This window comes from Astatotilapia calliptera, chromosome 19 (genome assembly GCF_900246225.1).
Source record: "Astatotilapia calliptera chromosome 19, fAstCal1.2, whole genome shotgun sequence".
Taxonomy (NCBI): Eukaryota; Metazoa; Chordata; class Actinopteri; order Cichliformes; family Cichlidae; genus Astatotilapia; species Astatotilapia calliptera.
In genome coordinates, this window is record NC_039320.1 from 6,734,940 (window position 1) to 6,755,257 (window position 20,318).

Below are 20,318 nucleotides of genomic sequence, written 5' to 3' on the forward strand. Positions count from 1 at the left end.
GACTCCCGGCTTCAAACCCACCGCCGTCTTTCACTACTCAGGTTAAACATGATATATAAGTCACTTAGATAACTTCAAAATGTTATTGTTCCTGAATAAATCGGTTTGGCTGAGATTAAAGTTATAGTTTTTACACAGCTGAATAAACGTCAAGCAGACAGCTGATTATCAGAAGTGTGAGATTCTCGAGAATTTACTCCGGTGTCCTGTTATATTTTAGATAGCAAGGAGTTTATTAAACTTCACCGAAACAATCTGCACATTTCATTAAAATTTACTAAACTATCATCTTGTCTTTATTTTTAGTTAGCACAGACCTTAAACACTTAAAGCTGTAAGCTAATGATGGTTATATAAGAGCAGATGCTGCTGGTGCAATAAGCTGTATGGATGATGATCTGATTAGTCGACTAATCGCAAAAATAATCGGTGACTAGTCGACTATCAAAATAATCGTTTGTGGCAGCCCTAGTGACTGTGCACTTGAAACCTCGACAAACATGAATTGTGATGATCCACAAACCAACACTGGGACATCAGGTGCCTCGGACGCCCGCTGCTTCCTTCCTTCAGTACAAGGAAAGCTTGAATGAGCAGTGATAACCTGCTTTCAGCACTGACCTGTGTCTGAGTTTCTCCTGGTTCTGCGTTTTGTTCTTTGTATAAAAGTGAAACGAGTCGCGCCTCAGACAGCGACAGTAAGCTCCTCCCTCTCTGAGTGTTGGAGGCTTCGGCAGAGCTGACAGGCTTTCACGACATGTTCGAGGAAACGTTTCACCGAGTTAAATATTTCCAGCTCGTCTGCGTTTGTTTGGTTCCCGTAGCAGCCACACTGGGATGGTTCTGAAAGCGTGACGATACGATCGGTGCGCTCGTCTGGAGGTGTTTCTGTTCTAAACTCAAAGGTGTGGTGTACATGACGTCTGCTCTGCTGCTCTGACCCTCACCCGGCTGAACCTCACAGCTGTTGGATTTGTTTACCCCGATCTTGTATATGAGCTTCATTCTGTTTGCTCCCCAGTAAACAATCAGCGTCCCTGCTTTTCACTCAGAATCAATGATAGAGAGTCACACAGACAAACACAAGGGGGGTGTCCAACTGCAGGCCTCGAGGTTGTCCTGCAGGTTTCAGACGTGTCCTCGATCCAACACAGCTCAGTTAACCTCGTCTCTAGAGGCTGGTAATGAACTGATCATGTGACTCTGGTGTGCTGACCCAGGCTGAGAACTAAAACCTGCAGGACCCCGGCCCTCGAGGCCCCTGCTGTAGACAAAGAGCCAGATTTACTAAAGACTGCTTCAGCTTTAAAAAGTACTTTTGTGATTTACAAACGAGTGTCGGTGGCGTTTGTTACACAAAGGTCTGGGTACAGTTAATTAATTGTTCCACTTGATTTAGAGCATTTAAACCACACAAAGGTGCCTTGTGAAGGTTTCCATCAGGCTGCACCATCGCAGCGTCACGGCGTGCTGCGCTGGCTGTAATCTGTGATTTTTCAGTCTGTTTGTTGGCCACAGTTGGCTGTGAGTCAGATTCCTTCCTCTGACTTTAATAAATCCCTGCGGCCTCATGCAGCACAGAGAGAACAATGACAGCGTGCACGCTCATGCACGTAGCGCTCTAACGTCATTAACACACGTGGGTCTGACAGTAATGCTCAGTGTTCTTCTTCTGCACATCCTGCGGGATGGCTGCCTGCTGCCCAGCCTCAGAGACCCCACCAGTTTCCATCAGTTTGCCCTGATGATAAAATCATTGATTCTCTCAGAGCTGCCTCCATGATCCTAACAGGCGGCGGTTTCCAAAGAGGCAGAGACGAGTTAACGCTGCCCTGTGTTTGTGTGACCTCATCAGACCTTCTTCATATTACAACCCAAACCTTTGCTCTCCCTCTGTAGCATCTTCATGGTTGCAGCCTGCGCGAAGTAAATCTGGCCCTGTAGCTTTAAGATAAGAGCCGGTGAAGCTCATCAGGACACTAAGATCACATAATCCAGTTTTACTCTGCTTTATCTACATTCTGCTCTCTTCTGCAGGTACCTGCACTTCAACAACATCGAGTCCTTGGAACCAGAGTCCTTCACTCATCTACCAAAGCTGGAGCGACTGTAAGTTCATCCTGCCTGAGCGTTCACCAAAAGCTTTTCCGAACGGTAATTTTAAGATCCGTGGAATAATAGAGCCACCGGTGCGACTGGATTTACTGTGACAGTTGATAGAAACCAGAAAGCAATAACTAGCATGATGTAGTTGGCGGGGAATGGAAGGAATGGCTTGGAAACAAAGAACGGAGAGGCTCGCGGAGCCCAGATCTGAATTTGAAGCAGACGGTACATGCCAGGAAGCGCTCGAACATCCTTCAGCTGAAGGAATGTGGACTGGAAGAGCGCTCAGACATTTCACTGATGTCAGAGGCTGCAGGACGGTTTCTGAGGAACGGCTGCAGGAAGTCGTGCAGGGTTGGTAGCACCGTCGCTCCCTGCATGTGTGTGCTGCAGGGTGTGCAGGGCTGTGTGCTAAGCCCCTCCCCCTCCACACACACACGGTTTCAGGACCTCGACTTTGGCTTTCACTATTTCTTCAGCAGTTTTGAGACAAATCAAGTGTGATTATTTTTGCCTGACCAGTTTTGACCATCAGTATTATGGGATACATCCCAGTTTAACTATCCTGCAGCAGTGCACTGCTTGTGCTGTGCACACTGTAAGCACCTTCTTACAGTGTAAACGCGGCGCGTACAGACGTGTGCCGACTTTCAGGCGTGACGAGCGATCGGCAGCAGGTGTCCTGATCTCTTTCACTGTTTATGAGCCAGCAGGGTTTCCACTCCTCCCAGTCTCCTGAGTAAAGGAGAGGAAGGACACCTGCTGCACGGGGAAAACACCTGAGGGTGGAATTCCCAGGCGCACACTCCGGTCATGGTTGGGAAATTTCTCTGCGGTCAAAGCATCGAGAGAGAGATGGAGAGCAGGATGGCGTTCCTGAGGGCGGGATGGAAAATTAATGTCATTTTGTGGTATTAAAAATGTGTTTGGCCCGAGACTCGTGTACACAGGAAAATGTTTTCATGCCTGCGTTTTAGCCAGCGTGAGTCATCATCTGGGAAAACGATCATATTTCTTCTCCCATCCCAAAAGATGCTATTAAAGGCAAATATGTCCTGTTATTAGTTGAGCAGATCGATTTTGGGACTGTGTGAGCCCTCAGAGTGTTTCCTCACTGAAACGACAGATTCCTGCTTGACGACTGTGATGTTTTTCTGCCTCTCTCAGGTTTCTGCACAACAACAGGATCACCCAGCTGGTGCCGGGAACTTTCTCTCATCTTCAGGCCATGAAGCGACTGTAAGTGGAAAAGACAAGCTCACAAACACATGCGAGACTCTGTGCTCACTATCAGACAGGCGTGTTTATCGGTTAGATGCCATGAAACCGCAGCGCGCTGTTCTCACGCTCGCCTGCAGCGCTCGGCCCTCCCACAGCTTTTCCTCCCGTTGAGCTGCAGTAGATCTGAGTCCATCTGAGACGTCGCTCATATAAATGACTCCATTTAAGAGAATACGAAGTCTTTAGAGTTTGTGCTTTTCTTTATTTTCTGTCGTGTCTCTCTGGCTCACGAGTAAGTGTTCATAATAAACACGTTTCTGTGAATCCTCCTGAGCCACAGGATCTACATGATGTCATTAGGAACAGACATGCTTACATGGTCGCACAGCCCCGCCTACCGCTCTGCATATTTTCCTGGGTAATAACGATGTCATCACAGCATGTTTGTGTGTCTCAGAGGACTCTGATTACCAAACAGAGACTTCCTGTTTGCTTTAGTTACCAAACAGCCTGCAGCTCTTTGATTCCAGACGTCACGTTGTGCCGCACGCCGTTTACAGCGCTGCCGCCATGTTGCTTTTGTGGAGCCAGAGGTGACCAGATGATGCAAGCAGACATGTATCTGTGTCCAAACAGTGAAACTGGAGCTGCTGTTAGTACAGCAGCGATGTTATTGGTCACATGACATCGTTAAAATGCTCCAACAGCACAGACACTGCTCAGAGGTCCTGTTAGCAGACAGCGAGCTGCTGCCACCTGTGTCACCAACCACCTGTCAGTCAAAGAGGCCACGCCCCCAGTTTGCAAACTTTAAGCCTTATTAAAATTTAAGCAGACTGACTCACTGCTGGAGCCCCTGCTGGATGCTAGAGGTACTGCAGCTGGCTCAGACATGAGCGGAGGAGTTTGGGTCTCAGTAATCATGATGCTGATGTAGAGCAAATAAACATACAGAGCTATGAGCAGGTGGAGGAGGCTCCACAACAATAACCAGGTTTCCTTTATTACTTATAAATGAGCCTCGGTCATTTGTGAAGTTTTAGATTCAAATAAATATTCGAGAGCCTCATTCCTGAAAAACCTGTGCTCACGTCAGGAAGGGGGCGTGTCCAGTGTGAGGGAGGGTTTACTGCTTATCCAGACTGCGGGCTCCATCTATCCACACATGCCCACTTGTCTCTGTGTTTCTGTGTGTGCAGGCGACTGGATTCCAACTCCTTGAACTGTGACTGCGAGCTGCTTTGGCTGGCCGACCTGCTGAAGCAGTACGCCGAGTCGGGCAACGCTCAGGCTGCTGCCACCTGCGACTACCCGAGCCGCCTGCAGGGCAGATCGGTGGCGACGCTCACCGCTGAGGAGCTCAACTGCGGTACTGAGAACAGTTACAGAATGAGTTATAGAAACAGTCTCCCCCCATCACTGGCTATAAAGTGGAGAAGTTACAGCTGTTTAACAGCAGCTGGATGTGCAGCTTGCATTCCTGGTTTCCTGAACGTCTCCTCTCATCTCTGCTGGACAAAGGAAGCAGAAAGCTTCAAGACTTTGGAGCCTAACAGGAAGCACGTCGGAAGTCATGCGTTACACACATCCACTTATTTTTATAGCCAAACTCTGCAAACTCTCAGACAGCCCCCCCAGCCCCCCTCCCTGCAGGTAAGCTGAGACACACACAGGTGTATCCTCTCTTTGTGTCTGCAGCCCCCACTTCCATCCTTCACACACCACAAACAGTCTGAGGGCGAAGGGAGCTCAACGTGTCTGTGGGCCCTGCGTCAGACCACCAGCAGCTGCTGAGATGGGCTGGCTGATAGCTGTGTGTGTGTGTGTGTGTGTGTGTGTGTGTGTGTGTGTGTGTGTGTGTGTGTGTGTGTGTGTGTGTGTGTGTGTGTGTGTGTGTGTGAGGATGGAGGCCCACAGGAGGCCTTTGTCCTCATTGTGAGACACTTTAGTTTGAGAAGTGTTTAGTCTGGTGTGAAACCGTCATGTTAGTATTTTGCTTGTTTTTCTCATCAGTCGACACAAAAATTCATATTTTATTTAAAGTTGTTTCATCAGTTAACAAGTGAACTCTGTAAAGTTTCATTTCTGTGCAGCTGAGTGCCGAAAAACAAAAGAGAAGAAGAAAATCTGTTGAGCTCTGTCACAGAGAGGCTGCTTCAGCTCAGGTTGAACTGCTTTTCCTCGCTCGTCTGTGTCCTGATGTTCACCCGGTTTTATGAGCAGCTATAAATCCCGCCGTCTCAGTTCTGCGTTTCCTGCGGCCATGGCTGCACGCTGAGCCGGCTGGCAGCTGCTTGTGTCTCCGCCACATTTAAACCTCAGCAGCTAATTCGATGGCCCCCAAACGTGCCCGGGCCTGCTTGGCGTGGCCCTGTCTGGAATGTCTGCCTGAAAACGCGGTGGAAGCCTTTCCACGCCCTCCTCCCCCCCCTGCACGGTGGGTGGAGGAGCTGTCAAAACAAAGCAGTGGCTGGAGGTGAAGTGCCATCTCCTCACACGAGCTGTTTCTGGTGGGGACACTCGCCTCCTGTTGGTGGAGATAAACAGGAGGGCGGTGTGAAGTGTGTGGAGGAGGGTTTCCAAAATAGTCTCCTTTATGACTTAAATAATGACCAAAATTGACGAAATGAATCCCCAAAACCAGCATATCTGTAACCATGAGGGTCGCCCCCTGGTGGTCTGTAAATAAAGTGCAGCTTTAAGGAACCTGGCTTCACTTTTCAGATCTGGACGTTCATATATCATCCCGCTTGTGTTTGGGAGCTTTGTGTCTGTTTGTGCTTCAAACTCAGCACAAAGTCTCCTACCAACCAAAAAACAGGAAAAAATGAGGCCCAAATATTGAACCCTGGGGGACTCCTCCACTGGTCTCCATGTGCAGCTGCTGAACGAGTCATTCTCCGCTCTGTGGGTCAGAATGACGATGATCTTTGAACAAAAAGCCTCATGAAGTTTGCATCGTCCCTGTCCGACCTCCCTCTGGATCTGGATTTTAGCCCTGATATTATTGAGCAGGTTCAAAAAGACGAGACAGACTCAGCAGAAGCTCGATTCAGTAGGCTAAGAAATACATATGAAGAGATGTGTGATGCTGTGTGCTTGCTTATACATTACATCGGTTTTCTGTCTGATCTTCTCCTGCAGAGGTTCCCAGGATCACGTCGGAGCCTCACGATGTGGACGTGACGTCGGGAAACACCGTCTACTTCACCTGTAGAGCCGAAGGCAACCCTAAACCACAGATTATCTGGCTCAGGAACAAGTAAGGCTAACGGGTGGGTGGGTTAACATCGAAACGCATCGCACGCATTTACGAGCTCTGGTTTTTATCGGTGCGTCTTCCTCATAGCAATGCGCTAAACATGCGCGACGACAGCCGTCTGAACCTGCTGGAGGACGGGACGCTGATGATCCAGAACACCAGGGAGACGGATCAGGGAGTGTACCAGTGCATGGCCAAAAATGTGGCCGGAGAGGTCAAAACGTCCGAGGTCACGCTGCGATACTTCGGAGCTCCGTGTAAGTGTGCGCTCCCGAGCCCGTTCACTGTGACAGCCATAAAATACACGACATCCCACTGAGACGTTTAAAGACGGTGTTTGCACCAAGAGTTCCGAGGTCAGCAGGTCAGGTGTTACAGAAACATTCACAGCTACAAACTCTCAGCCACACATACAGTCTGATTTCATTAAGTTTCATTACTTATTACTAGTTACTTCCTGTCAACGCTCCAGACTAATTAAAGTTACTGTGGTTACCTGTTTGCGTATCATCTTCACACTGATGTCAGTGAAATGTAGGTGCCATGTTTTTTATGCACTCTATGCAGCTAAAGCTGTGGATGCAATGCATTATGGGATGCAGTCCTGTTTGCCTTTTTTCATTTCTGTTTATTCTTTCATGCATTTTATGGTCATGATTGATGTTGAGGCTGGTTTCTAAACGCTTTATGAAACATCAGTGAGTTTCACATCTGGTTACCAGAAGAATCAAAGATATCGTTTCACTTTTATCCCAGAACCAGTGTGAAAAACTTCAGTGCACTTCTGTATATGTGAGGGGCTTTTATTGTGAAAAGAAGCAAAAGGAAGAAGCCGTGTGTAGAATAACCAGGTTTCCTGTATGGATGTGGCAGCAACAGCAAGTCTGGAGTTCATGGCTGACTTATTTAACCTGCATCAGATTATCTGTCATGTTTCCATGACAACTGAAACTACAGCTAGCTAAACTGGTATTAAAGTTGCAAAGCTTTGGGAAAAGGCTGAAACCACATGAATGAGCTAAAATCTGAGCTGAAGGTCACGGCCAGCCTCTGGGAGCAGATGTTGTGCATTTCCTGTCTCTGTGTGGCTGTAAACCTCAGGTCCCCGGCTGTGTACACACTGCTCTGACTCCACTGTAATCACTGCCAAATAAGGACAGGGCACAGCTGCGTGCCGTGACAAACGGGGATGGTTTCAGAGTGGCATCATCGATCCCAGCACGAGCTGCCGCTTCACATCTTCAGATCTTTATTTTAGAAAAAGTGAGGTCACCACCGTTCCCATGTCTGCTCCTCCAGCACGGCCCAGTTTTGTGATCCAGCCCCAGAACACGGAAGTCCTGGTGGGGGAGAGCGTGACCCTGGAGTGCAGCGCCACGGGCCAGCCGCAGCCTCGGGTGTCCTGGACGAAGGGTGACCGGACGCCCCTGCCCAACGACGCCCGCATCACCATCACCCCCTCCGGAGGGCTCTACATCCAGAACGTGGAGCAGGCTGATGGAGGACAGTACACGTGCTTCGCCTCCAATAATGTTGATACCATACACGCTACGGCGCACATCATCGTACAAGGTAAATCAGAAGATCGATGAAAGGTGTGGGTGCTGTGTGCCTTTGTTGACCAATTAAAACATCATTTCCTGCTCTGCCTGTAGCGATCCCTCAGTTCACCGTCACGCCGCAGGACCAGCTAGCCCTGGAAGGCCACACGGTGGATTTCCCCTGCGAGGCGACCGGCTATCCTCAGCCGGTGATCGCCTGGACTCGAGGGGGCAGCCCGTTACCCTCGGACCGCCGTCACGTGACCCTGCCCTCCGGCACGCTGCGCATCACTCGGGTGGCAGCCCATGATGAGGGCCAGTACGAGTGCCAGGCAGTCAGCCCCGTGGGCACCACGCGCACCGCCGTGCAGCTCAGCATCCAGCAGAGAGGTGAGGAGGGGGGCGGAGCTTTAGGCTCTAAGAGCAGGTGGTGCATAGATGAAATATGGCTGCCAATCACAGGCTGTTTGTTTGTGTAGGTGGAGGGGAGGGTGGGAGTGGTGTGCAGCGTTTAAGTCACAGCTCATTGGAAGGTGTGTGTGTGTGTGTGTGTGTTCGTGTGTGTGTGTATGTTCGTGTGTGTGTGTTTGTGTGTGTGCGTGTTCTGCAATGACAGGCCTGGCGTGGCACAGGAAAACACGGCAGCCTGTAATCCTGAGGTGACGCCATGTTTTTCCATGTTGTAATGCCTGTTAACACGCTGCAAAGTACTAGATGCGTAATGGTTGCACACTGGAGCACTGTGTGAGCCCACAGCTGTTTCATGGAGAAGCCGACGTAGAGAGCGTGAAGTGACACGAGCGCGAATCATGAAAGCAACGGGAAAGTCCCAAGTTTATCCCGTAGGATCAAGCCGTGTACAGTTTTTAAACACGTTTTAAAACACATTCATGTTTTATTAGAATTAAGAATTAAGAATATCTGTTTGCAAAAATATATATTATAAATATAAAACATGAATATTGGAAAAGACCTGCAGTACTGTCAACGACCACCGGGGGAATGCCTGCAGAGGTGACCTGTAAAAATTAGACAACCTCAAATTCAGCCGTTAGCAGCACGCCGGCGAGTGTGGGTCGGGTGAACACGCACAGAGAGAGTTCTTCATTCTCAGGCACAAAGACTTTCAGGTGTTTAGATGTCGATGAGTCTTTGTGTTCGTGCTGCTCGCTCTGCACAGGAACCGCAGGGGGCGGGGTCAAGACTCTGACAGTGACGCAAGGGTTCAATCAGAAATCTGTTTGTATTTATGTAATATGACTGTCTGTGTGTGTGTTCTGTCTTGCTCTGAGCTTCACATTAAGCTGATTGATGCTCCTGTGTGTGAGCAGAGGGAAGCAGCAGCTCTGGTGAAGCACAAACACTGCGACAGTGAAATGTTTGATGTCAGCTGTGATTGATTACAAAATGCACTTCACATGTGGACCCTTTGCTGCCCGCTCATTAACTTGTGTGTGTGTGTGTGTGTTACTCATTCAGTGACGCCTGTTTTCACGAATGCCCCGAGGGACCTGACGGTGGAGTCCGGGCAGGACGTGCAGATTCCCTGCAGCGCTCAGGGCCAGCCGCAGCCGGTCCTCACCTGGAACAAGGTGAGCGGGTAAAGAGGCGACCTCAGTGCAGGTGCAGAGGTCAGGAGGTCAGGTCAATCAGACCGAGAGGGTCCTAACGCTCAAACCAGACGCTGAGAGCCTTTGTAAAACTCAGACGTCTGTGTCCTTACACAAGCATGCACCGAGGGCTTAGTTCAGGCACCAGCTCTCAGCACCGTGACCTCTGACCTCTGTCTGTCTCTCAGGATGGCGTTCAGGTGACAGAAAGTGGAAAGTTCCACATCAGCCCCGATGGTTACCTGGAAGTGAAGGACGTGGGCACGGCTGATGCTGGACGCTACGAGTGTGTCGCACGCAACCCCATCGGCTACCAGGTGGCTAGCATGGTGCTAACTGTGACAGGTAAGCAGTGATATCAGAGCGCCGCCGGGACCAAAGGTCTGTGGCGCTGCTCGGTGTGTGTGATCTGCTGCTCAGCCGATGTAGCCGCGCTGTTGGGTCTCGGAGTGTGTTGCTGTTTCCTGCTGAGACTTTTGGAGGTCAGCGCTCTGCAACCGAACCTTAAACTGCATCAGCTGCTGGATGTTTTCAGTGGCACACGAAGACGAAGGAGCGCCAGAAATCACTCAGGAGGGAAGAGCTCACAGGATTTCAGTGAACTAAAGAACACCGGTGAACTGGAGCTGCTTACGGCCGTTACTTAAATGTATGAAAGATGGACACGACTTCCTGTTGGGTTTAGACCGCAGTCTGCCTCACGGCCTTACTCGGATATACCTCCGTACTTTTATTTTGTGGCTCTACTGGAGCAGCTCTGCACGATTCATTGTTTTTATCTCATAACAGGCCTTTGTGCAACTTTGTGCATCACTGTGGGGGAGGTGGGCGGGGCTTGTGTTAGGGATGACACCAACCTCTTTATTGAAAACTCTGGTTCTGTTTGAGATGTAAACCCTGGCCGAGCTCTGCTCGTGCTTGCTGATGTTCCACCTGTGTGTCTCTACAGTGCCCGCCATCAGCAGGGAGGGCGACACCTTCGTCAGCACGTCCATAGAGCAGGCCATCCGTACTGTGGACAGCGCCATCGAGTCGACGAGGAGGCGTCTCTTTGACGGGTAGGATATGACAAACACGCGATATGAGACTCTGACCCTCACGACGGCCTCGAGGATAAAAACCTGGAAGGCTCTGAAGTGTCTCCATTTTCCTACGCCACCACGTGTGTCCCTCTTCCCTGAGCCTGATCTTCATCTTGTCGTTATTGCTGCAGTGCATCATGGGATTGAGTGTAATGGTGAGACGTATGATGGGTCAGGATGAGAACATGTGTACCGGTGAGGTGTCCTGGGGTCATGTGACCAGGTTAGGAAGTCCTGCTCGCCAACAGCGCTGGCGTTGACGGCGGCGGTGTGATCGTGGCTGCAGCACCTCGCTGAGTTTCAACAGCCCGAGGCTCAGTGCAAGTTTAGAATAGCTGTGCTGAAAACCACCGAGCTGATGTTTGGGAGGAAGCAGGAACGACAAAGAGTGAAATGATGGCGGCGACTCAGCTGCGCAGTGACTCAGACGCTGCTGCGTGTTTAAACTCTCCGACCTGCACTGGAGAAATTCCCGCCTGATGTTCTAGTCCTCGAGCTCTAACGGAAAATCCCCAAAGACCGGAGCAATCTTTCCTCCTGCTTTTGTTTAACCTGTCTTTGTCTCTTACTTCCACACTTACTGTCTCTGTGATCTGTCATATTTATTGTTCCCTCTCCTCCCTCGCCCTGCAGTCAGCCTCGCACCCCCGGGGAGTTGCTGGCTCTCTTCCGGTATCCGCGGGACCCCTACACCGTGGAGCAGGCGCGGGCCGGAGAGATCTTCGAGCAGACGCTGCTGCTCATCCAGAACCACGTCAACCAGGGTCTCATGGTGGACACCAACGGCACCGGTGAGCAGATTCAGACTCGACACGCTGCTGAAAATGCAAAACCACACCCTCGTGAACACTGAGCTCGCTCGCTGATCGGTTTAAACTGATCGGTCATCTCTGCTGTGCTGATATTTTGGGCACATATGCAGTTTCAGACTTTGCAGAATGAAGCTGCTGTTCAGCTTTCCTGAGTGGAGTCTTGTGGTGCCAATAATTTAATTCTGTCTATGAATCTCTCGTTGCTGTGCACGCCTCCATCCGTGCGCCATTTTCTCCTCAGCGACAGCCGAGGGACGGACACGTGACCACGGCCCGCTGACGAGGAGCCGTAAACACTTTTATTAGTCCTCGGTTGGCCGCAGCGCCTCACCTACGTGGTTTGTGTTCACACTGGGTCAATTATACCTGCGCGTGGGGGGAGCACGGGGGGATTTTGATGTTTATGTGCAAAAGCATGTGGGGGGGGGGGGGTTGTTTTAGTTTCTGGCTCATGAAGCAGTCGTTGTTCTGGGGGTTTAATTTTAACAGCACGAAGGTCAGCTGATCTACATTTCACCATCAGTGTGACGGGAAATCGAGTTTTTCTTAGTTTTGAAATTAAATTTCTGGCTTTAATTCTCCTGAATCTGCAAGTTCTTCTAAAAAGTTTTGTTCATTTTTTTGTCATATTGAAATGTGTCAGTGTTTCCCTCATAAATCTGCAGTTTTCTCTTTGCAAGATTTTTATTTTAGTTAATTTTTTCACCATTTTTTCACTTCCTGTTTTTGCTCTTTGGGATATTTTCATCCTTGAAATGATAACAAAGGCTGAGTGTAGTTGACGCCTCATGTGGTGTAAATGTAGTGAGACCAATAGTGACAGTTTCAGGTTCACGGGGAAACGCAGGAACAGCGATGAACACAACAGACGGCGAGTTTGAACAAACGTTCGTGGAGGGAAACGCCGGCTCCCACGTTCTCCTTTTAACTCCCCAGTAAACAAACACGCAGCAGTGATGTGTGGGAACGTTCACACAGGAAGTCTCACCTCACACACGCTTGACACTTGCTGTCATGCATAAGTGCAACGCTGCACTGCTAACACACCTGAATGTGCTGTGCTCTCATTTCAAAGCTGATGGAGGGCGCCCTGTGGCCTCTGTGGGAGGGGCTCCAGGGCCTGATCCTGTGGATTACCTGATGAATGTGAGCAGGTCTCTAACCCGCGGCGTCTCCAGGAGGCGCTGTGGGCTGAAGCTGGAAGTGATAGACTGTATATAAAAGATGGCCATATCCACCGTGACATCTTAGGCTTTGGTTTGGGAGGTGTTGGCGTTAACAGAGGGGGTGGGCCGAGTGTAATAGCCGGGCTGCTATGATTACTCTGTGATGGACGTCTAAGCGTGTGTTTCCTTTCCGCAGCGTTTCGCTACAACGACCTGGTGTCCCCCCGCTTCCTGGACATGATCGCCAACCTGTCCGGCTGCACGGCCCACCGCCGCATCAACAACTGCTCGGACATTTGTTTCCACCAGAAGTACCGCAGCCACGACGGCACCTGCAACAACCTGCAGCACCCGATGTGGGGCGCCTCGCTCACCGCCTTCGAGCGGCTGCTGAAGTCCGTCTACGATAACGGTTTCAACCTTCCGCGAGGCGCCACCGACCGCGTCCATAACGGCTACAAGCTGCCGCTGCCGAGGCTGGTGTCCACCACCATGATCGGATCGGAGACCATCACCCCCGACGACCGCTACACACACATGCTGATGCAGTGGGGTCAGTTCCTGGACCACGACCTGGACTCCACGGTGGTGGCTCTGAGCCAGTCCCGGTTCTCCGACGGCCAGCTGTGCGCTCAGGTGTGCACCAACGACCCGCCCTGCTTCCCCATCCAGTTCCCGCCCAACGACCAGCGGCAGCTGCGGAGCGGCGCCCGCTGCATGTTCTTCGTCCGGTCCAGCCCGGTGTGCGGCAGCGGGATGACGTCTCTGCTGATGAACAGCGTTTACCCGAGAGAGCAAATCAACCAGCTGACCTCCTACATCGACGCCTCCAACGTCTACGGCAGCTCGCGGCACGAATCGGAGGAAGTCCGCGACTTGGCGAGCCAGAGGGGTCTCCTGCGGCAGGGCATCATACAGCGGACGGGCAAGCCGCTCCTGCCGTTCGCCAGCGGGCCGCCAACCGAGTGCATGAGGGACGAGAACGAGAGTCCCATTCCGTGCTTCCTCGCCGGAGACCACCGAGCCAACGAGCAGCTGGGTTTGACCGCCATGCACACCGCGTGGTTCAGGGAGCACAACCGCATCGCTACAGAGCTGCTGAGGCTGAACCCCCACTGGGACGGGGACACCATCTACCACGAGGCCCGGAAGATCGTCGGCGCCCAAATGCAGCACATCACCTACAGCCACTGGCTGCCCAAGGTAACGGCTCCGAGCTGATGGCGCCCGCGCTGCTCAGCTGATCATCAGGTGAGCTCAGGGTTAGCATGAGTGTGACAGCCCGGGACACAGAGAGAGGGAGGGGCTCACTTCATTCAGCTGTTTAATGTAAAAGTTGCAGCCAATGAAACGCTTCTCTGATGATGTCACAGCAGGCAGACTAACCCTCCTCTTCTCTCAGATCTTAGGTGAGGTTGGCATGAAGATGATGGGGCCGTACGGGGGCTACGACCCCAACGTGAACGCCGGCGTCTTCAACGCGTTTGCCACCGCCGCGTTCCGCTTTGGCCACACCCTCATCAACCCGATCCTGTACAGGTTAGATGAGGACTTCCAGCCGATCCCGCAGGGCCACATCTCGCTGCACCGGGCCTTCTTCTCGCCATTCCGCATCGTGAACGAGGGCGGCATCGACCCGCTGCTTCGCGGGCTCTTCGGCGTCGCCGGTAAAATGCGTGTCACCACGCAGCTTCTGAACACCGAGCTGACGGAGCGGTTGTTCTCCATGGCCCACGCCGTGGCTCTGGACCTGGCCGCCATGAATATACAGCGAGGGAGGGACCACGGCATCCCGCCGTATAACGACTACAGGACCTTCTGTAACCTGACGTCTGCTCGGACCTTTGATGACCTGAAGAACGAGATTAAGAATCCGTCGGTCAGAGAGAAGCTGCAGAGGTGGGCGTGGCCTCAGACAGGCTCAGTGTGACTCGCCAGAGTTATGGTATGAGCTCAGCGTGTTTCTATTTCCTCGTGTTGCAGGCTGTACGGCACGCCTCTGAACATCGACCTGTTCCCCGCCCTCATGGCTGAAGATCTGGTCCCCGGCAGCAGGCTGGGCCCCACCCTCATGTGTCTCCTCACCACTCAGTTCAAACGCGTGCGTGACGGCGACAGGTAGGTCAACCTTTCAGTACCGAACTGTCGCCGAGCGTCACGTGACCGCAACAAATGAATCCTATTTCTCTCCTTCCTGCCGTGTTCAGGTTCTGGTACGAGAACCCCGGCGTGTTCACGCCTGCCCAGCTGACCCAGCTGAAGCAGGCGTCCCTCGCCCGGGTGCTGTGCGATAACGGCGACAACATCACGCGCGTACAGCGCGACGTGTTCAGGGTGGCCGAGCTGCCTCACGGCTACATCAGCTGTGACGACGTCCCTCAGATCGACCTGCGCATGTGGCAGGACTGCTGCGAAGGTAAGAGTCAGCAAACGCTCGCTTTATTCTTCAGTTTACTCGACAGCTCAGATCACGACGACCAGGATACCTTAGCAGACGTTTGTTGTTTTCAAAACACAAACATTTATTTTAAGCTTGAATAAATTAAACTCCACTGAATAAATCACTGGTTGAATATTAGCATTCGAGTGTATCCCAGATGTGTTGAACAGCTGCAGCCCTGAGCAAGCGCAGAACAACAAATAGAACAGCCTGCAGACCCGTGAGGGCGAGAGGAGCTTTCAGGACGTTGTTTGGTTTTGGTTGTTTTTCTGATCTTCGCTGAGACAAAGTGGCTCTGTGGTCACAGAGGTCGCTGTCTCTGCTTCAACCTTTTAAAGTTTATTTTTGGCCCGTAGTGTGAATTTGTTGCACAAATCTGATCCCAGTTTTATTATTTTATACTGGTGCATGAAAACAAACCTCCATTATTAAAAAGAGGCTTTTATTGCGGTTGGAGTGATCTCAGTGTTTGATGTAAAGGTTTAGTCAGGAGTTTAATCACAGGATGGAAACATGTTTTCTTCTTTAAAGAGGAAGCAGACGCTGGTGATGAGTCTGCTCTCTGACTGCAGCCTCTTACATACTGCACATATTCACTGTATGAGGAGAGCAGAAACAATAAACAGAGAATATAGCTGCGTTTGCTAACAGTGACACGTGTGTGTTCGCTTTTATGTGTCGGCACAAGAGAGGAAGTGTTGTTGTTCTCGTCTTCTACACGCAGTCTGTGAATCAACCGCAGCTGAGATTTGAGCGTTTACATAAAGACCACAGCTTCCAGGCTCGTAAACCTGGAAGCTGCGTCACTGTGACAGTGGAGAAGGGTTTGTCAGTTTTTTCATCCTCCAGGATGACAAAAGCGGGATCGTTAGGGGGGTCGCGGTCGTCTCCCTCACAGCTCGATAAATGGGTGAGTCATCTGCATAGCAGAGAGTCTAAAGGAGCCGATACAGTGCAAGACGAAGCACGTCAGAGAAGATTTAAACAACTCGCGCTAAGAGATGAGGGTACCGTGTGCTCCTGTGGTTGATTCCAGCACTTCAGCCTAAAAGCACTGCAGTCAGGTCATAAACGGTCCTTCTGTTGGCCTCAGCGACTCTGTTTTCTTCTTCTATTGATTTTCAGTGTGTTGTGTTTAACCCACCAGACTGCAGAACTAAGGGCCAGTTCAACGCCCTGTCGTACCACTTCAGGGGACGCCGGTCAGCTGAGCACAGCTACAAAGAGTACAAACCTGCCAGCAGCTCCCAGGAGAACAGGTAACAACACCTGTAAACTTAAACTGCTCCAACAGCACAGACGTTGTCCAGAGGTCCAGTTCAGGGACTCTGGTTACCCGAGTCCAGCAGACAGCTAGCAGGGCACGCCCCTAATCATGCAAACCTTCAGGAAGTATCCATGGAGACCAACCAGTTTGTGTATCAGGCTGTAAACATGTTTATATGTGCTGTAAAGTTTGAACATGGCTGACTCACTGCTGCCTCCTGTGTAATCTTACAGCGTTCCCTCGGTGTCAGCGGTCCTGGAGCGTGGGAAAGTCTGGCATCAGTTTTTAGGCCAGAAAATTCTTGTTTTACAGCAAAAATAAAAACACTTGTAGGCCTCAGAAACCTGCGACATACACTTACAGATGTGTGAGTCAGGTGACCTGCGATGTGGCGAGGAATGCTGTCCTGACAATACCTCGATAACAGATATTTGAGGTGTAGAATAAGTAAAACACTCATTTGTGCATCTTTGTCCTGTAAACTGTTAACTGTGAACATCTTCAGTCATTTGGTTTGTGTGTGTGTGCAGCTCAGTGGAGGAGACCCCGGGCAGTCTGGGAAATGTCTCTGCGACTTCCAGGAAGAGCACTGAGCCCTCCATCAACGACTTCCAGGATTTTGTCTCCGACATGCAGAAGACCATCACCAGCTTACGAAAGCAGGTGTGTCTGCATCCACAGACAGATGTTTGCAGCTGTTCTTTATCCTTTAAATCCAGATTGTGATGTTTGTGATCAAAGTGTCTGAAACTTCTAACCATCTTAAAAACGTTGCCATGTCTCACTGCTCAGAGCACAGTTAATTCCTCAAGAAGGGGTCGGCGTGCCGAGGTCGGTGTGCTGGCTCCGCCCTCTGGTCAGCTGCAGGTGTCGGTGTGTTTGGGGAGGTGAGGTGTGTGTTCTGACTTTTAAAATGTGTTGTTCTCATGTTTCTGCAGATTAAAAGACTTGAAGCCCGTTTGAGCACCACTGACTGCACTGACAGCGAAGGCCGCGAGCGAGCGGACGGCGAGCGGTGGAAAAAGGACCCGTGCGCCACATGTGAATGCAGAGTGAGTGTAGCGGGCAGGGCTGTGGGTTAACACGTGAACACGTCCTCTGTCAGACGCCGTTTAAATGTTTCTGAGAGTCTGGAAGCGTCTCGTCTCTTTGAGCAGCTCTTGGTATCATGTTCAGTTTTCGTGTCTGACTGTGTTGCTGCTGGCGATGGCGCTCCGGTGTCAGACCTTCCCACCTCCTGCAGGCCTGGCCTCCACGCCGCTGTGTTGCCATCTTTCGCTCTCCTCTTCCACACCTCTCTGCATTCAGAGGGATGTTTGCAGTAATTGAGCTTGGCAGGCAGAAGCAGACGAGGAAGACAGTCTGCGAGCAAACAGAGCAGTCTGTGGTCGTCACGCACGACGACACAGCAAGCATGACGGGCAGGTCAGTCCCAGGTCAGGTGGTCCTGGTGGCAGGAGGCGGAGTGACCGGCTGAGGGTCACATGGTGTTATTGTCACATGCAAACAAACAGAACCCAAAATCAAACCTGGGTTTGAACGCGATCATGTCTACCTGCCCTGGTTTGCAGCCGTGTGATTGGCTGTTGATCACGTGAGCTAAATGATGTCAGTTCTTATTGAACAGTTTAAGTTTTCTTTCCCGTTTTGGTGTTTTTGGCGTCTTTTCTGTCAGTTTCGCCTCACATCTCACACGTAACGACGTCATGACTTGTCGCCCTTGTTGTGTTTTCCCGCCCCGACAGGACGCCCAGGTGACCTGCTTCGTGGAGTCCTGCCCAGCGACCGAGTGCAAACGGCCCGTCAAGCTAAAAGGCAGCTGCTGCCCGGTGTGCCTCGAGCAGCTGACGGCGCCCGCCCGCCGCCCGTAACGACCCTCAGGACCCCCGCAAACACGCCCTCTGGCGTCTGAACGTCACACGCTCGCAATCAGACGCACGGAGAGGACATGAGACTCGTGAAATCGCGCGGCTCCACCGCCGCCAACGACCTCGACAGACCCAACAGCCTCGTCTCAGTTTTTCGTTTTCTTCGACCCGGGGAGGGATTTTATTTTGTTTCCTGTTTGTTGCACCCAGCGGCGCGAGGCCCGCTTCGAAATCCTCCGGCAACGAGCCGCTGTCACTACGTGGATTTATTTCTGACCCGCCGGATGGACGAGCGGGCGTGAGACGGGCCGGCCTCTCCTTCCTCCCTGCGCCGAGGCTCCCGAAGAGCCGCGACCAGCCGCCGTTTGCCGTCCTGCTCCTCCCGCTCGACGATAAATCACAGGACAGGGAAGTAGATGGAAAGGCGGTCGCCATTTTCTTGTCTCACACAATATTCTCAGGTTAGAGATGCCGAAAACTGGTGCTATCCCCCGATTTTATCACAGTTTAATCACTAAACCTTCAAAGTATTTTGTTGTATATGCAAAGCAGCCTATATACACTCAGTATGTCCTTAATGCTACATCACAGTTGAGACGACTGTTGTACTTATGAGTAGAGTTACTGCATCTTTAACCCGCGGTGCTTTTTATCATGTTATTCTCTTCTTTTCCCTTTTTGTATAAATTGTTGCATATGAAGAAAATGTGAAGCCCTACAAAAATGTTTGTAATGCAAAAGAAATGTCTACTGATCTCTGCTCGTCGGTCCACTGACGACTCCCTCGCTGTGTGTGCCGGACGCTCGGCCGGCTCTCGCTCCGGCGCCTTTGAAAGAAACCCTGTTTGTACCACTGTGTTCACGTGCCGCGGACTTTATTCCAGTATTTTCCTCAGTGTTTTAAAGCCAAAAGTATGATTTTATGAGTTTATGTTTGAATGTTGTCCTGGTTCAGTATTCTCACTTTGCCATGCTCATGTTCGGACCGGTGCTTCTGCAGTCGTGGGAAGATGAGCTCAGTAATTTCAATGAAACGAATATTTGACTGGATCTGAACAAGTTTTAGCACAAAGGCTTAAAGCCAAACAAACCAGCGTCTGTTTATTAAGTAGCTGAAACGTTGCTTACCTGCCAGAAACACTCAGCCACAGTCGTGTGCGCTAATATCAAATATAAACAATTCGATTCTCATCTGGGGCCCGTTCTTCGTACCTCGCTAAGTAGGTTAGCCGGATTAGATTGTTGACGATTTCGCGTGATCCTGGATCAGTCGGTTCCCCGAAGCTCATCCGGGACTTGCTGTCATAGCAACAGAGCCGTAAGCGTAAACCTGCTCCCGAGCAGGTTTACTTTATGTAAACAGGATTAGATCGCGGCCACGCAGGTATGTCCGCGTCATTCATACGAAAGCAACAGCGATATTCCACCACTGTTTCACCATAAATAAATAACATCAATGTAACTAAAGATAATGCAGCACTTGATCCTTTTATTGATTTCACACAGATACATACAGGTCATTCCCTAAAAAAGGGAAATGTACTATTAACATTCTATTACATGTATGTGATTATTACAGATGTAATTCATATTTCAGAGTAGTAATTGTAAATTACTTCGTGTAATCAAGATGAGAGACCACGGCTATAAAAGCGAAGGTGGATTTGGGAAGTCTGTCGCAGTCATATCCTGTCCGTTTACGCGAGCAACCCATTGCGGAAGGTGCAAGATTGATAAGGAGAGTTTTCAGAATTCAGCGTATATTGCGGGACAGACAGGATCCTTTAGCTCAGCGCGACAGTGTGCTCATAGAGAGATATCGATTTTCCCGTGAGGGTATTATTCACTTAACCAACTTGTTGACGAGGGGGTGCAGGACCACCACCTGTCTTTTTTTTTGCTCTGCCCTTTTCTTGGTTGCTGTTATGAACAAACAAACAGAT

At 50.7% G+C, this 20,318-nt stretch overlaps 1 protein-coding gene across 3 annotated transcripts in view; it reads left to right on the top strand.

The window, feature by feature from the left end:
• pxdn (peroxidasin) overlaps window positions 1–19,296 on the top strand; it is a 34,938-nt gene extending 15,642 nt beyond the window's left edge. For 2 of the 3 annotated variants that reach the window (XM_026151542.1, XM_026151541.1), the window contains 19 exons: window positions 2,038–2,109; window positions 3,274–3,345; window positions 4,527–4,696; window positions 6,472–6,589; window positions 6,677–6,846; window positions 7,889–8,161; window positions 8,245–8,520; window positions 9,610–9,722; window positions 9,929–10,085; window positions 10,690–10,798; window positions 11,456–11,613; window positions 12,997–14,003; window positions 14,203–14,699; window positions 14,784–14,918; window positions 15,008–15,216; window positions 16,388–16,499; window positions 17,038–17,170; window positions 17,446–17,559; window positions 18,253–19,296. In XM_026151542.1, the coding sequence (XP_026007327.1) occupies window positions 2,038–2,109; window positions 3,274–3,345; window positions 4,527–4,696; window positions 6,472–6,589; window positions 6,677–6,846; window positions 7,889–8,161; window positions 8,245–8,520; window positions 9,610–9,722; window positions 9,929–10,085; window positions 10,690–10,798; window positions 11,456–11,613; window positions 12,997–14,003; window positions 14,203–14,699; window positions 14,784–14,918; window positions 15,008–15,216; window positions 16,388–16,499; window positions 17,038–17,170; window positions 17,446–17,559; window positions 18,253–18,378 (4,021 nt within the window). In that variant the 3' untranslated portion in view covers window positions 18,379–19,296. Of the gene's footprint in view, window positions 1–2,037; window positions 2,110–3,273; window positions 3,346–4,526; window positions 4,697–6,471; window positions 6,590–6,676; window positions 6,847–7,888; window positions 8,162–8,244; window positions 8,521–9,609; window positions 9,723–9,928; window positions 10,086–10,689; window positions 10,799–11,455; window positions 11,614–12,996; window positions 14,004–14,202; window positions 14,700–14,783; window positions 14,919–15,007; window positions 15,217–16,387; window positions 16,500–16,740; window positions 16,944–17,037; window positions 17,171–17,445; window positions 17,560–18,252 lie in introns of those variants that run through there. The other variant, XR_003270613.1, reaches the window with a different exon arrangement.
• The last annotated feature ends 1,022 nt before the right edge of the window (window positions 19,297–20,318 follow it).